The sequence below is a fragment of the Eutrema salsugineum genome, unplaced genomic scaffold, assembly GCF_000478725.1.
Source record: "Eutrema salsugineum unplaced genomic scaffold, Eutsalg1_0 scaffold_2, whole genome shotgun sequence".
NCBI lineage: Eukaryota > Viridiplantae > Streptophyta > Magnoliopsida > Brassicales > Brassicaceae > Eutrema > Eutrema salsugineum.
Window position 1 is genome coordinate 6116805 of NW_006256829.1, and position 17069 is coordinate 6133873.

General features: G+C 39.1%; 3 protein-coding genes across 3 annotated transcripts; 1 reads left to right on the plus strand and 2 right to left on the minus strand.

Moving 5' to 3' along the window:
- Nucleotides 1–291: 291 nt before the first annotated feature.
- On the minus strand, nucleotides 292–4845 carry LOC18017345 (nucleolar MIF4G domain-containing protein 1). Its single transcript, XM_006400275.2, has 13 exons — nucleotides 4711–4845; nucleotides 4329–4354; nucleotides 4142–4221; nucleotides 3209–4034; nucleotides 3061–3128; nucleotides 2820–2893; nucleotides 2598–2694; nucleotides 2406–2491; nucleotides 1899–1981; nucleotides 1685–1809; nucleotides 1501–1602; nucleotides 947–1363; nucleotides 292–844 (listed from the first exon to the last, which is right to left on the minus strand). The coding sequence occupies exons 2-13, from the start codon at nucleotides 4330–4332 to the stop codon at nucleotides 461–463; spliced, it is 2346 nt and encodes a 781-aa protein (XP_006400338.1). The 5' UTR covers nucleotides 4333–4354; nucleotides 4711–4845; the 3' UTR covers nucleotides 292–460.
- Nucleotides 4846–6877: 2032 nt separating this feature from the next.
- Nucleotides 6878–8735, minus strand: LOC18017346. Its single transcript, XM_024156584.1, is given in 2 exon segments — nucleotides 6878–7630; nucleotides 7632–8735. Coding segments are annotated over 2 exon segments (1857 nt in total).
- Nucleotides 8736–13019: 4284 nt separating this feature from the next.
- Nucleotides 13020–16715, plus strand: LOC18017347 (protein QUIRKY). The gene has a single exon (XM_006400277.2). The coding sequence runs from the start codon at nucleotides 13316–13318 to the stop codon at nucleotides 16508–16510; it is 3195 nt and encodes a 1064-aa protein (XP_006400340.1). The 5' UTR covers nucleotides 13020–13315; the 3' UTR covers nucleotides 16511–16715.
- The last annotated feature ends 354 nt before the right edge of the window (nucleotides 16716–17069 follow it).

Below are 17069 nucleotides of genomic sequence, written 5' to 3' on the forward strand. Positions count from 1 at the left end.
ACCAAACCAGTTACAAGTTATAGAACATCAACTTTTACTATGTTTCTACAAATTTTTATTAAAGTTAATGAAACTTTGGAAACCTTAAATAATAAATAGAAGTACACAAAAGTTTCTGTCAAAAGAAAATGTGTACAATGTAAGACATTATCGAAACAGTTTCCCAAATAAGCTTTTAAAATCCATGTACAATTTTAACTTCTCAATGTTAGTGTTCACTGAACGTTTGTAACATAATGTTACAAAAAGTAAGTATAAAAGAACATCTAACTTGATGACATAAGAAAACCGGAATATCTTTAAGATCTCTACAATTTTTTATTGAAGCTACTGAAACTTGGAACCTTAAAATAAAAATAGAAACTACACAAAAATTTCTGTCAATTGAAAAAGTTTCTACATAATCGGAGTAAAAAGAGCTTGAAAATTGTTGGCCTTCACATCCTTTATGGCAACAGAATCACATGAGCAATCCATCTGCATTGTTAAGAGCTTCTTTCGCTTTCCTGAATTTCCCAAAGATTGACTTATTAGATTTCACAACATACTCCTTCATAAAGAATTTGATGCCATCGCGCAGAGCTTCATAGTCCGGATTCAAGGCTATGCGCGTGAACACGTTCCACACAAGATTCTCAGTGTGCTCGAAGATGGCCTCGAACAGCATTCGAAAGTGCATAATTCTTTTTGGAGTTAACTGCACTGGATTTGCCAAGTCCACAGATTTGAGCACCGCAAGGGAAAGATTGAACGATACAATCATCTCTGCCACAAATTTCGCCAGATGCATTGATCTCTGAAGTGACATTGACTCTAGTTCTTTGAAATGATCCCAGATGCAATACTGCAGGAAATTTGTTATAAGAAAAAAAAACACAAGATGATAAAGAGAAAATGGATTCGTTACATAAACCAGTTTCGTCTTTATAAGATAGTAGAAAAGTACCTGTAGTGTAAACTTATGATTCTTGTCGTGCTCGCAAAACTTTGAAGCGAGAACTGTGTAGAACTTGTTAAATGCTTTCTCCTGTAAACAGCATTCAACTAGAACCCTCATGATCTCCCTGTCCTGCTTTCCTGGCAAATCCAATCTAAGAAGTTTCTCAAATGCATCAATGTAGTCTTCACTACTCATGATCACGCAAAAGATAGCTTTTCTGGAATCTGTATTCATCCTCTGTGAATCAGCTAGCTTTAACATCTTCTGGGCCTCAACAACCTCTGCGTCCATTGTTTGTGCTACATCTTCAGCATTGTTTGATTTAACCACCACATCGCCAGATAACCACCACTGACCCTTCTTCTCGGGGTCAAGCAGCTTGCTCCATGTGAGCCCTCTTAGTAATACTTCTTCCACTCTCAACTGTGCAGATTGTAATAAATAAGGGCACAAACTTACTCATCCAAAAGTGACGGTGAGAAGCAGAAGCGCAAAGTTTATGATTGTCATGATGAAATCCATTAAATATCATATAGAGGAAAAACTAGCTGAGATATTACCTTCTGAAGCCACTTCTTTACCCTCGTGTTCTGGACGGAATCTTCTTTGGCTCTCACTTTGTTGTTCTTGATGGCAGCAATGGTTTCAAGCATCTTTTCCATCTGCAAAATTCAGTGTAAGAAACGGTTTAAAATTATATCAAAACATTTTCTTCAAGAAGAGAATCTTTGTTAGATCACTTACTGTGTACTTTTTTATTTTTGTCTGGCCATCCGGTGAAGTTTTAATTTCATTTGCCTTGTTCTGGATGCTTATGATGAATGTTTTCATAGCCAGAGGATCATCACTTCTTATTTTCATTCCACAGCCTACTCAAAGCATAATCAAGAATTTATAGGTGAAACATCAAAACTAAAAACACCTAATATGACCATGCAAGGATAATCATAAAACTTACAATCTAAAACAGTTAAAATAGTGCATGCATCAACTTCAGTCAGCCGCTTCCCCAATGTCATAAGAAAATCATAAATAAGATCACTGCAGAAACAAATATAAAAATTTACATTCCGTCCCAGAAAATAACCAAAAAAAATCGTGAATTTAAGTGTATGGAAAAAAGTAAAAAAATAAATAAAATAAGATAACTCTACTTTCTAGTGCTGTTGCATAAAAGAACTAGATAGTCCTTTGGGGTAAGAAAGCAGGAAACATCCATGCCAGAAAAAAATTAAAATCCATAGTGCATGACGACCACTCGAGAGTGTTCAAAAGTGTAGAAAATTCATTTCCACAAGATTCTGACGAAAAAGTGTGTTTAGATTATCTGGTTTGATAAACTGATAAGTAAACAGCTTTCTTGGTTCAGTTCTAGAAATTTCAAAACAGTGAAGAATAACTACACTTGCCTATAGGCTATAGCTCTTGATTAAACTGAAAGAATGTGTAGCTGCAGAAAGTTTACCTGGAGCAAACTCCCAATACGCACAGATAAGAGAGTAAAAGAGTAATTCCATTCAAAGAGAGACTGTCTTCTTTCTGGTATTCATCCTAAAGACAAATTTAAGGAATTGTAATTAACGCAGTATTATGAAAAGAAACATATTGTGGAGAATTAAGCAAGCAATCCATACAGGTTGAATAGAGGAGGACATACCTCGAAAGATTTGGCAAGTGAAGCAATAAGCTTTGCACTAAAATCCATTCCAACTAGACACGCCATACCAGCTATAAAAGCAGCAAATACAGAGTACCTTAACAAGGAAAACAAAATTTTCAGACATGAATCGACTAATATGGTCGCCAATGTAACCAAGCAGTTCTACATTATTCAAGGGTTAGTAGTAACACCAGCTGAAACTCTAGAAAGTATCTTAACTGCTCATTGCCTCTGGCATAAGTTGCCAAAACCTCTTCACAGAAAATCTGAGAGGACACACTTCTCGCAACAGTCTGCAGTAGCAAATATTACAGGGGTTACTACAGGGAAGCAATAAACAATAACAGAATAGTATTGAAGCAATTTTCATAGTGAAATATGATTATGATAAGCACACAATATCAACAATACAACTATCAATAATTCTGGAGGAAAAACTGCGAAGGATATTGAAACTTACGCGGTAGATTGTTGAAAGCTCTGAAGTTATTGTTTCTACATTGGATTCAGCCATCTTATTAAGAAGACCTGCAACACATATCAAGCATGTCAAACTAAGATTACAGAGTTAGAAACACCACAGGTTATACTGCCTTTGCTAGCCATACCTTTTACCCGAGTACGTATTTTAGTGTGTTCTTCAGGTTCACTTCTGGCCTGAGATCTAAAACGAGGAGCAACATATTTGATGCTGCTCTCAGGATTACGTTCCTGCAGAGGAGATTCTACTTTCTCCAAGCTTGACGGTGAATCGTGATAATTAACAATCTCTGGCTCACCACCATCTGTGATTTTCATCGGATGAATTTCTAGTGCTTCATCCAGAGACTTCTTCTTCTTACGCTGTTTACGGTCTCTTTTTCTTTTAGGCTCTTCTTCGCTTGCCTCATCAGAAAAATCAGAATCTTCATGCTCCAAATCTCTGTTTTCTTGCTGTTCAACAACCTCATCGTCCTGTCTTTCTACGGATCTCTTTCTCTTACGCTTCTTACTGGAATCACCGAGTTCAGATCCCATCGAATCCAATAAAGATGGAAGTCCTTCAAACAATTCATTCATACCATCATCCAAGCCCCTTAGTTTTCCTTTCTTTACATTGAGCTTCTTTGCGAGCTTCCTCTCAAGTACAAGATCCTGCTCAGCAGATACTGAAGCGCTTTGTGTCTCCATTTCAAGAAACTCTTCAAATTTCGTCTTTTTTGGCTTCTTTAGATCTTTCATTCTGTGTACTTTTTGCATCTTCTTCTCGTTTGATTTGACTCTAACCTCGCCTTTCTTTTGTGTAAGAGATTTTCCATCATCCTTCTTTCCACTAGGTCTACTTGATTCCAAATGTTCAGTTTCACTATCACTCATCTGATGAAAATTTTCAGACTTGATCACTTCACTAGTCTTCTGAACTGATGATGATACTCCTTTCTCTTTTTGCGACTTCTGAGATCCAGAAAACCAACATTACACATCAACGAACCATTTTAACAGGGGTTGATTTGTGCATAGTAAAGTATACCATAGTTATTAAACAAAGGTTCCCTCAGTACCTGACGCTGAAGCCAAGATTCATGTTTTTTCTGGTTCTTCAGCAAGCGAGCCTCTTTTCGCTTTTCATGACGTGAGTTCCCTGTCGAGGGTCAAAAACATACAAATGGAGATTCTTTTAAAAATCCTAGCTGAAATAGACAGATAGATTAGACCATTCACCATTGCTAAGACAAATTATCAGCTTACCCATTTTAACTTCCCAGCAACAGATTCTGCCAACAACAAAGGAAAAAAAAAAATATTAGAATCCTGAATAATTTGGACTATGACAATTGAGCTTCTCTTAACTATTTATAACCCTTTTGGGTACCAATAATTCAACATTGTAGTTCTATAGCCCTATGAAACTTAAGGACTCGAGAAAAACTCCAGTTAGAATCCAAATAAATAATCGAAAGAACATCAGTAAACCAATGTAGGATTTCATTCCCCAAAATTATAAAATAAATTGACGTAACTCAAATCCTTGAAAAATCCGAAAACAAAACTGAAATCCCCGAGAAATCCGATGTAGAAATTCCAAACAGAGGATCGAAGAGAAGGCTGAAAATAAAAGGTTGAGCAATACTTGCGCAAGTGAACTATTTCGAAACGATGTACGGAGGAGCCTCCGCTTCAATCTTCACCGTTCTCTGTCGTAAAATTAGGTTCAATTCGGTGGGCTTTGCCGGCTTCCGGACACAACAAGAAGGTTAATTGCGGAAATTAGGGTTTTGTTGATTTTGAAACTGTAACGATATTTATTAAGAGGTAAACTAAAGCCCGCCAAGTTGTTGGGCCTGACCGTTTTGACTCTATCTGCGAGTTCTCACAAAACTTTCTACTTTCGTTTCGTGTACAGCAATAGTTTTATCTTTAAAGTTTTTTTTTTTTTTTTTTTTGTCGAAAATGTTAAGATTTCATACCAGATTTTAAAATATATACAGAGTTGTGGCGAGCTACTTATTAGAAGAAATACAGGATAGAAAGAGAGAGATTACATATTAACTAATAGATCTAATTTGCTGAAAGTAAAGCTCGAGCAACGACTGAGAAAAGAGGCTCCTGGTTGGATAGGAGAGGAGGCGATCCCTTATCAAACGGTCAGCACGGGTACGAAGGACGGTAACCGAAGACGTCGAGGCAGTAAACACGCGGGCATTACGTTCCTTCCACAAAGAGTATAAGATGCATTGAAACATCAGCTTGGCGAGGACCTGGAGAGGACGAGAGGTAGTTGAGTTCCTGCTAACAATCCACGGAGCCACAGCTTCGAGAGACAGTGGGGGGTTAGACCAGATAGAACCAGTAAACCGAGTCCAGAGATCAGAAGAGACTGAACATCGGAAAAATAGATGCTCATGTGATTCCAGGTCTGCATCGCAGAGAGGACAAACAGCTTGAACCGACATTCCCCATCTCAAGAGACGATCTCTAGTGGGTAAGCGCCTAAGCATAGCAAGCCATGCTATGAAGGAGCAGCGAGGAATTTCCTCTTTAAACCAGACAAGCTTATGCCACAAAACTGTCGGAGATGAGTGACGTATATGATCCCAAGTGACCTTAGAGGAAAATGAAGGTCCAAACGATCCCCCAACATTAGGCCAAAGGTAGTAATCATCGCCCATGGAACTGGATGGGGGTGTGATGGTACTGAGGACAATATGAAGAGTCTCAGAGATGTCCGAACGAGCCGCTGGTAAGTGCCAAGTACCATGTCTTGTGGCATTAATAACGAGGGCCGATGCTGGAATACGGAGTTGCCGAGGCCCAGAAGCTCCAAACATTGAGATAAGGGGACCAAGATCATTCCAATAATCATACCAGAACGAAACCGATTGCCCATTTCCAACCACACAACGCAGAAAGTCCCTTAACACATATTTCAACTGAACCATACTGCATATTGTGGCGGAGAATCTATTTGCATCATCAACTTGCCAAAAGTTCTTTCTTCTGAAAATGTGTGCCTTTAACCAAGCCACCCAGAGAGAACCCGAGTTGGAGAAGAAATTCCAGACATGTTTAAGCCGAAAAACCATTGCGAATTCCTCTAACATCCGAATTCCAAGACCCCCTTCCTGCTTTGGCTTACATATATCCACCCAAGCAACTCTTGCTCCATTTGCCGAGTTGGTCTTATTCTTCCATAGGAATGCCGCACAGAGAGAATCAATCTTGTTATAGAAAGACTTAGGAAGAGTAAAAACAGAGCTCCAGAAGTTGACCATACCGTAGATCACAGAGGAGATAAGGCGTATCTTTCCTGCAAATGACAGCAGCTTAACCGTCCAGGAATGAATTTTAGAGGTAATACGATCGATAAATGGCTGCAAAGTGGCTAATGTGATTCGACGGGGGTTCAGAGGCAGTCCAAGATAGCGAGTGGGGAACTGACCAAGTGTGAAACCCGATATATTGCTGAGCACGGTCATTGCCACTTCATCATATCTTTAAAGTTTCCAATTTTCATTAATACGAATCTGAATACCGAAAAAAAAGATTTAAGAAAAGATTATTCCCGGCTTGTTTATTCATAAAAAAATGGAACGATATTTTACACTAAATAAAAGGCAATGAGAATAGAAAAAGAAGAAGAGGGAACTGAACAAACACAAAATGCGAGAACTGAAGAAAAACCCTAAAACATATTTGGTCGAACACGGTGTAAGCTGGTAAGCGGACTAAAAAGAGTAACAAAGATGCGTTGCACCATATTACATGTAATGTAAAAAAGATAATTTTCTATTTATGTTTTATCTTTTAGGGGGTGCAAAAAGACACCAAGAACAAAGAGTCTTCATGTCGAATTTGAAGTAAGTAGAACCCCGACAACGATCCTCACACCGATTGCAAATTGGTCGAGGGCTACTACTATTGCCAAAAACTTCCACCGACGTGGTAGAAGGAGAAAAATATTCGAAAGTGTAAGGAGGCTTCAGATAAACGTAGAATCCGAATAGGCATGTTCGATGGATAGTGATGCAACATTTGTTGCATGTGTAGAACCATTCTGACCGATCCACTTCCTTTTCACATTCTTCGCACCAATACTTGCCACCACCTTCCGTGTCTTCTCCATAGCAAAGAGTGAGAGGATGTTCATCGTATTTATTCTGTAACTCCTTTGGAATCGTAGCGCATTCATAACAAATAGAAAAGTCGCAGAGTGTACACTGTAGACGAGTCTTCGTAAGACGTCTCTTACAACCATTGCAGCGATAAGGTTCATGGTCGTAATTGTACGGAGCGATGAATAGGGGATGCTCATGGACTTTTTCAGTGCTATACTCAGGAACTAAACAGCAAGGAACATCTATCGTGAACCAACTAATCTGGCAACCCTTTTTATAGCACTTGTACTTGAAACCATTGGAACATCGAGCACAAGCTGAACACTGCAAGTTACTGATTTTGGGCAGTGGAAATGGATCGAGGAAAACAGAATGATTATGCAACGCATGATCCAGTTTTCTAGGTAGACCAGCACATACAATGTGGAGAAAATAAATCACATTGCACACAGTTGTAGAAATCACGCTGGCCGATTGGAAGGACGCACGCCTGGCATAGTTTCTTTGCGTCTCGTACACTAATATATTTCTCGAGCTTAAGATGATGATGTTCATGACCAAAATGTTCTATCAAACCATCACCAACCTTCTTGAATGGTGGAATATCCTCAACTACATCGGCTTCTTCAGGTGTCCACTCGAGTTCCTTTCCGTCCCACACCATCACATGTGTTGCACATTTGGAATGGAGAACGTAAGAGCAATCCTCGTTTTTACAAGAATACTGTCCGTATTTGACGTCGACTGTCTTGTAGCAGATCCGACACAGTGAATTTGGAGGTGGAAGAAGGTAAGGAGAATAAGAGAGACGATGAGGATGACGCGTGATCTTTATGACGCGTGGTAAATCAACACAATATTGATGGACCATATAATTACACTGGAAACAAGCATAACTTGATTCTGATCTGTCGACAAGGCCACAAGCATCGCAAGGAACCAAAAGTGGTCGAGGGAAAAAGACGAGTGGATGATGATGGCATTTAGGGTTTTCAATAGTAAGAGGTGGGTTGGTTTTGGCGCAAGAAGTATCCAAACAGAAGCTACAAATAGAACATCGATAGAAAACTGTGCATCTAGGACCCGATAATGATGATGGTATATATTTCCCACACCAAGTGCAGTTATCGTATAAGCTACGCAATCCAGACTTACCAGGATGCGATGATGTGCTGAAGTTGGAGTTGACAGCGACAGCTTTAGAGCTGTCTTGATCCGTTAAAATATTGCTGCCGTCAATGATATCTCCATGCTTGCCAAAGGTTAAAAGGAGAGGGTGTTGGAGGTGAAAAGGATGTGTGATTTTTCTAGGCTGCTGCTCGAAACAGTGACTGTGGAAACAAACATCGCAGGTGGTGCAGTGGTAATGGTAACCAGGATCAGTAATGTCTTTTTGCTTCCCGCATATGAAGCAATTGGATTCAGGGGTCCGGCTGGCTCGAGGAGAAAGGGTGTGAGGTTGAGTCGGATGAGACAAAGGACATCTTTGTTTATATCCATTAGGCGTTAGATACTTGAAATCCTCTGTTTTTTCAACCATTTCTTTTCTGCTTTGGGTTTGGTTCATGTTTCTGCTATTTGAAGACCAGCCTGCTATATATATATATATATATATAGAATTAATACTACGTGTTAGTACTCAAAGATACACTTCTATTACATTGATCTCCGTTGGTACTTCGAGACACTTTATTTTTATATATATATATCAGATCTAGATCCGCTTTATACGTATACTTTTAATTGTAATTAAAAGCCTGTTGACACATGGAATCTAAATGTATTCATCATAATATATGTTAGGAGATTCGAAACATTGATCGGTTATTGGAAGATCCACCGAGATGAAGATTACTATCGAAGAAAAACAATAAAATATCGTGTTATCCAGCTACATAAAGCATCAAATCTATACAGTATTCCTAAATCCTAATCCTGGTTTATTAGTCTTTGTACTTCATATTCAAGTCAATACAATTTAACTATAAATATAGCCGCTAATTGACCAATATATACGTCAATTATATAATGGCGGTGAAGTATTTGTTTATTTGTAAATAACAGTTGAATTACTGCAACTAGGAACCATATGCAAAACAGTGAATGTAATTGATCAAAAGAAGCTGCCAGCGATTTATCCAAATACATAATATATTGCTTAATCACGATCTGCCGCTTGGAAAATAAGGGCACATGTTCACTTTGACTAGTCAGAGACCTGACACGACAATTCGAATAAGATCTTCATTTCATTTTGAAATGGAGTTGTGTCCATAAAATTACAGTAAAATGCATGATTCAAGCGAACTTGATTCCGCTAGGAAATTTTGCTTCTTTAGTTCTTGTTCCTTTAAACCTGAAAAGACAAAAGTGAACGTGATTTGGCTTAGAAGACTACCACGGAATTTGTGGCGACTCATGTTAAACATAACAAAGCAAGGCTCTTTCGCCGAAAGATCCAACTCTACATTCAATAAATGAACACAGATAATCAGAATTTTTTATTTTCCTGAGTTATAAAACAGATCAGTTTTTTTCACACTGATAAGGGAAAACCAGCTCCTGCAGTAGGACAGTGAAATTCTTTCTCTTGGAATCCGCAAAAGTTTGCCTCCCAAAACAGTTGTGAACCAGTCAGGAGAAAAAAAATACTTAGTTCCTTTGATAACAAGTTTTGTCACTTTCGCTCACAACCACACTTAAAACCCATCAGCACATCATCTAGTACAATTCCTCCAAGGTGTTAACGAACCAACTTAAAAGTCACACATAATATCAATATTGAAAAAATGATATAGACACACACAAGCATCAATGTTGGTCTCTTCAGATTTTCGCCCATATTTCTTAGTTGCTAATTCTCAGATTCTTGCTTGTCCTCTCTGTTCCCTCTACAACACTTGAACGTTCTCAATTATTGCTTCTCCTCGTGCGGTAGAGTCGATAACTCAGGGTGAGCAATCCAGTAATATTTGCAGGAACATGGCTCCAAGAGTTGTTCCCTTCTTTTTTTCTCTTGGTCTGAGGGTCTGAGGTCACGGACTCTCACTCATTGGGGCGCACATTATACCCCTACGGAATTCATATGGCGGCAAAGAATGCAAAATCTTACAGGGCTCTATGTTTCTCATGTGATCATTGTAACTTTGTCCGTCACTTGGGTTTATTCAGAGGAACTGATTATATATACTGTATACCTGCTAAGGGGATTACAATGATATTTCATGTGTGGAAACTGGAAACTATGTTTTAGGGAAAATATCACTCCTCTAACCACCCTCGTTCTCAAAACTATATCAATGAGTTCGGTGATATCGTATATTGTTGTATAAACATCAGCTGAAGTATGAAAGCGTGTAAATACGTAGAAGGTTAACTAATTGTAGGCGGAGGTGTCACATGGGCGGGCTGACCCATGTCCAAATTATAATGGATCGGTTATGGACACACCCAAATATTAATGGATCTAAATGGTTTTAGTTTAGTTTTGTCTAGAAAATAAATGGGTTAAACCATATGGTTTTTGGTCGGTCCAATGATATAAAAATTATAAGTCAAATCAAATTGGGATTTTTTTAAGTATGAACAAGTATGAGGCGGTTGTTGAATCAATGATTCTAATAGTTCATATTAGAGAATTTATTTTACCTAGAATTTTTATAATTATTTTAATTAATTATTATAGTTCATAAATTTTTATAATCAATGATTAATTTTTATAATTATTTTAATTATTTTAATTATTTCTAAAATTAGTCGCTTTTTTTTCTTCTAATTGTTGCAAACAAACCGTTTGATCTAATGGTTTAATTATTGTTTGCTTATCCTAAACCAATCGAGAACGACTAAAATGTTAGTCTTAAAAAATGACTCTATCTCCCATATGAAGAAAATGAAGAAGATGATAGTGAAAGTGGAAGAAAAAAAATCCGAACAACATAGAAGCTATTAATGTCTCTATCTCCCTTCTATCTTTTTTATGATAATTTTTTAGTTGAACTTGTATCTTGTAAGTTGAATTTCTTTTTTTGCTGCAATTACGTTAAACTCATGTTTTGAATCTCTTCATTTTACTATAATTTTGAAAATGGTCTTATTTGGACTTATGGACAGCCCAATTGGTCATGGTCCAAAATCGATTTGGTCTTATTTGGACATGGTTCTATTTAGGTGTAGACCATTAATGTCCAGAAAATAAAAATATTCTTTTGGACAAGCCCATTTAGACATGGACAGTCCAACTGACACTGATAATTGTAGGTGTGCTCTCCTATTGGTTTTTTAGAACCCAATACCCCATTTGCGAAGTCAAAGACCAAAGTCTGAAAGTTTTAGATGACCTTATTGGGCGTCAAATACAAATAACACCCACCGAAAAATACATGTTCTTGATAACAAAAAATGATTAAATTCAATAAATTCCTAATTTTCTTTGTGTGCATACTTTATATCTACTAGGTGAATATCCGCACGTAACGTGCAGATTTTTTTCTTCAACTATTTCAAATTTATATATTTTTGTATTTTCTTAAAAAATATAAACATTATTTGTTATGTGTTAGTATATTATTATAAATCAATTAATTTGAAATACAATTTCATTAAAAATCAAGAATTAATATTTACATAAATTCTTGTTTAATTATCTATCAATATATTTAATTAATTATAACATACTTGTTTAATATTTACATAAATGTTATTTAAAAATCAATTAATAGATATTTTTTTGAGTAATTTAAAATTTAAAATTAAAATTTATTAATTAATTTTCTTTTTTAAAACTGTAATTTTAAATAGATTTTTTCTTCAACTATTTCAAATTTATATATTTTTGTAATTTTTTTAAAAAAATATGATCATCATTTGTTAATATTTTATTATAAATCAATTAATTAAAATATAATATCATTAAAAATCAAGAAGTTATTAAAAACATCAATTAATTATAACATAAATTATTGTTTAATATTTACATAAATGTTATTTAAGAATCAATTAAAAAAACTTTTCATTTTCTTTAGTGGTTTAACATTTAAAATTTATTAATTAATTTTCTTTAAAATGACACGTATCATTCCCATATCAATTCTCAAATGCTGATGTGTCACTCATATAGAGAGAGTTGAGCAACTTTTATATTTTATATGTAAGATAGTTCTTAACCCAAACATTGAAATACCAAAAAGAAAACATTGAACCAAAGTTCATTTATCTCGCCTAAAAGATGAACATTGGAATATGGGTGAGGTTGATTGAGAGGAACTATTGAGATTGAGAGTAGAAAGTTTAAGCTAAAGGTCGGTGAGATTCGAGAAAAATTAGAGACAAAGAGACCAATCACCTTTTCAAGAGAGAACAAAAGAAATTGCCTAAAATCTGACATGTCCTTGGTGGCATTGAGTGTCATCCACCACCTTCAATCTCCTTCTGAACTAAAGCTATTAAAGAACAATAAGAGAATCTTCAATTAGTCAAAAGCAACTTAGAAAAACAAAAGCCGAAAGTAAGGAATTACGTAATCTATGACCGAAAAGAGAAAAGATCTGAATGTATTTCATACTAACAAGAAGAAAAGGGAAAGCAAAAGGGAAAACACAAAGAAAAGAAGTAGAAATCTAAGTTTGAATTGTCAGGAGTTGCTTCTAAACCAAGTAAAGTAGCACATGAATTTCTTTTTTAGATATATGGAATTTTAAGGCTTAATTTCAGAATAGTCGAAGGCAAATATTTCACACTCAATATACAGTCAATAGAGAAAAAAAAAATTCATAAATCCTGACACTGATTCGATTGTACAGTTTTAAATGTGCATGCAACAACTTGGACATTTGTCATATTTTTCTTTCATTCAACTATCCTTAGTGAATATCTCAATAAAACAACAGTTCATATTTACTTTACTATAGTTTTACATATATATACACACAAACACAGGCTCTTTCTTTCCTATCAGATACACCTAAAAGAATTAAATTATTATCCTATTTTTTTGATTCGGCTCTTTAGATTCTCTTTCCCACTATTTTCTTAACATAATCCTGCAAATCAAACATCTTCTGTTCTTCACTCTAGCTTTCTCTCATGCATGCATGAAGCAACAGCTCCAAAGATTAAAAAATGGCGGTAACACGGAAACTGGTAGTGGAAGTAGTAGACGCAAAAGACCTTACACCAAAGGACGGCCATGGAACGTCAAGTCCGTACGTTGTCGTCGACTACTACGGCCAGAGACGACGGACAAGAACCATAGTCCGTGACTTAAACCCTGTTTGGAACGAGACGCTCGAGTTCAGTCTTGCAAAGCGACCATCTCATCAGGTCTTTACCGATGTTCTTGAGATTGACATGTACCATGACAAGAACTTTGGACCCACCCGGAGGAACAATTTTCTCGGTAGGATCCGACTCGGGTCGGATCAGTTTGTCGGGAAAGGAGAGGAGGCTTTGATATACTATCCTCTGGAGAAGAAGAGTCTGTTTAATCTTGTGCAAGGTGAGATTGGGATTAGGATTTATTACGCCGATGAGACGCCTCCTGCTTTGAAACCGGCGGTAGCTCCTCTTGAGACGGTGGTGGAGGAAAAGGCGGAGGAGGTGACGACGGAAGATCAAAACGATTCTCAGCCACCACCAAAGAATAACGACGGTCCTCCTGAAGTGAAAGAAACCGCCGAACCATCACCACCGCCACAGCCGGAGAATTCACCAGCAGAGGGTCCTAAGCCTAAAGAGGAGGCTTCACCGGCGTCACAGGAAAATGCTACGGTTGGTGGAGAAGATCCAGCTGTGCCTGAACCAACTCTGCCATCGGAAACAGATAAGAATGAAGCGGAGGCAGAGGCAGACCCGAAATTACCGGTGGAAGAGCCACAGCAGAATCAACCTGACGGTGAAGATAATGTTCTTGAGACCGGAGATGCGGCAAGCTGGGTTTCGACGCCGCGATCACCGTTACCGGAAGTTACCATTTCGAGATCTGTATCCGGTTCCATACCAGAAACCAATATCGGAGGAATCGGCGGACCGCAGCCACTACGGAGAAGCGTTTCAGAAACAGCGAGTTACACATCAGAGATCTCCGACGTATCGACGATCGAACGATCCGCGTTTGATTTGGTGGAGAAAATGCATTACGTCTTTGTCCGCGTTGTGAAAGCTCGGTCGCTATCAACCTCCGGGTCTCCGATTACAAAGATCTCACTCTCCGGCACGATGATCCAATCAAAACCCGCAAGAAAAACCTCTACCTTCGAGTGGGATCAAACCTTCGCCTTCCTCCGCGATTCGCCGGATTTATCTTCCTCCCCGATTCTGGAGATCTCCGTGTGGGATCCATCGACGGGAATCGACACTAGCCACTTCCTCGGTGGAATTTGCTTCGACGTGTCGGAGATTCCGCTCCGAGACCCGCCGGATAGTCCACTTGCGCCCCAATGGTACCGTCTCGAAGGAGGTGGAGCTCACCACGGCGATCTAATGCTCGCCACGTGGACAGGAACCCAAGCAGACGAATCATTCCCCGACGCGTGGAAGACCGACACAGCCGGAAATGTAACCGCCCGAGCCAAGGTCTACATGTCGCCGAAGCTGTGGTATCTTCGCGCCACCGTGATCGAAGCTCAAGACTTATTACCGCCTCAATTAACGGCGTTTAAGGAAGCGTCGTTTCAATTGAAAGCCCAATTAGGCTTCCAAGTGCAGAAAACCAAATCCGCCGTTACACGTAACGGCGCGCCGTCATGGAACGAAGATCTGCTCTTCGTAGCCGCCGAGCCTTTCGCCGATCAGCTAGTTTTCACCTTGGAGTATCGAACGTCGAAAGGACCGGTCACCGTCGGGATGGCGCGCGTGCCGCTCGGAGCAATCGAGAGGCGTGTCGACGATCGATTGGTTGCCTCCAGATGGTTCGGTTTCGAAGATCCAAACGACGAGAAGAGAGGAAACAGATCTAGAGTACACCTGAGACTCTGCTTCGACGGTGGTTATCACGTGATGGACGAGGCGGCGCACGTGTGCAGCGATTACCGAGCAACGGCGAGGCAGCTATGGAAACCGGCGGTTGGAATCGTCGAGCTCGGTGTAATCAGTTGCAAGAATTTGTTGCCGATGAAGACGGTGAACGGAAAAGGATCGACGGACGCGTACACGGTGGCGAAATACGGCACTAAGTGGGTCCGTACCCGAACCGTATCGGATTCTCTGGATCCGAAATGGAACGAGCAATATACGTGGAAAGTATACGATCCGTGTACGGTACTGAGCATAGGAGTCTTCGATAGCTGGGGAGTATACGAGAACGACGGTGGAAAAGAAGCCACGCGTCAAGATCTGAGAATCGGAAAAGTTCGTATACGTGTCTCTACATTAGAAACGGGTAAAGCGTATAGAAATACGTATCCGCTTCTGATGCTAGTTAACGGCGGCGTTAAAAAAATGGGAGAGATAGAATTGGCCGTTAGATTCGTCAGATCAGCTCCGCCGTTAGATTTCTTACACGTGTATAGTCAACCGTTGCTGCCTTTGATGCACTACATCAAACCGTTGACTCTGTTTCAGGAAGAGATGCTGAGGAACACTGCCGTGAAGATATTGGCAGTACACTTGTCCCGATCTGAGCCGCCGTTGAGGCCGGAGATCGTACGGTACATGCTCGATGCCGATTCGCACACTTTCAGTATGCGTAAAGTCCGAGCGAATTGGCTCCGGATTGTAAACGTCGTCGCCGGAATGATAGACGTGGTGCGGTGGGTGGATGACACGCGTTTCTGGAAGAATCCGACATCGACTCTCCTCGTCCACGCGCTTGTCGTGATGCTGATTTGGTTCCCGGATCTAATCGTCCCGACATTGGCTTTTTACTTGTTCGTAATCGGCGCGTGGAACTACAGGTTCAGATCACGCGTTTCTCTCCCGCATTTTGATCCGAAACTCTCGCTGGCTGATGCAGCCGATAGAGACGAGCTCGACGAGGAGTTCGATGTGGTTCCGAGTAACCGGCCGCCGGAGATGGTCAGGTCGAGGTATGATAAGCTGCGAGCGGTGGGAGCTAGAGTTCAGACGATACTTGGTGAGGTGGCGGCGCAGGGGGAGAAGATGCAGGCTTTGGTGACGTGGCGGGATCCGAGAGCGACGGGTATATTCGTGGGGATGTGTTTGGTGGTGGCGTTGGTGTTGTATCTTGTGCCGACAAAGATGGTGGCGATGGCGTCGGGTTTTTATTACTTCCGGCATCCGATTTTCCGTGATAGGAAACCTTCTCCGGTGTTGAACTTTTTCCGACGACTACCCTCTTTATCTGATCGGCTCATGTGATCTGTTGCAGCGAGTTCTTTAAGAGTTCGTCGGTTTTGCACTTTGGAGTCGAGGAATTTGCGAAATCTTTTTGAATCTTATAGTATTTTGTTGGATCGGATTGTATATATTTTGGGTTGTTTAAGATTATTGGGCCATCTTGGGTCATTATGGGCTATTAATTGGATTTATATTACGTCGGGCTGGGCACAAGTAAAGTATTCGTTCCATACTCCTTATTTGATCCGTTACTTGATCCGTACTTGTCCCGTAAAACCAAGTACTTGTTTTGATCAAGTCGAATATCAAGTATCCTAAAAATTACTTGCAAGTATAAGGCAAGTATCAAGTATTAAAAAAAGTTGTTACTTGGTCTTATTGATCCGTTACTCGTTTTTAATCTCTGATTTTTTTTAATTTTGTTCCACATAGATTACAACACAAAAGAAGAAAAAAGAGTCTGAAAAGACAAATAAATTGCTAGACTTCAATACTTAATGCTTTCCAAATGTCTAAAGGTTAAAATATTAAATATTATCATGGGTTTTAATTAAATATGACCCGAAATTTTAGTTTTTTT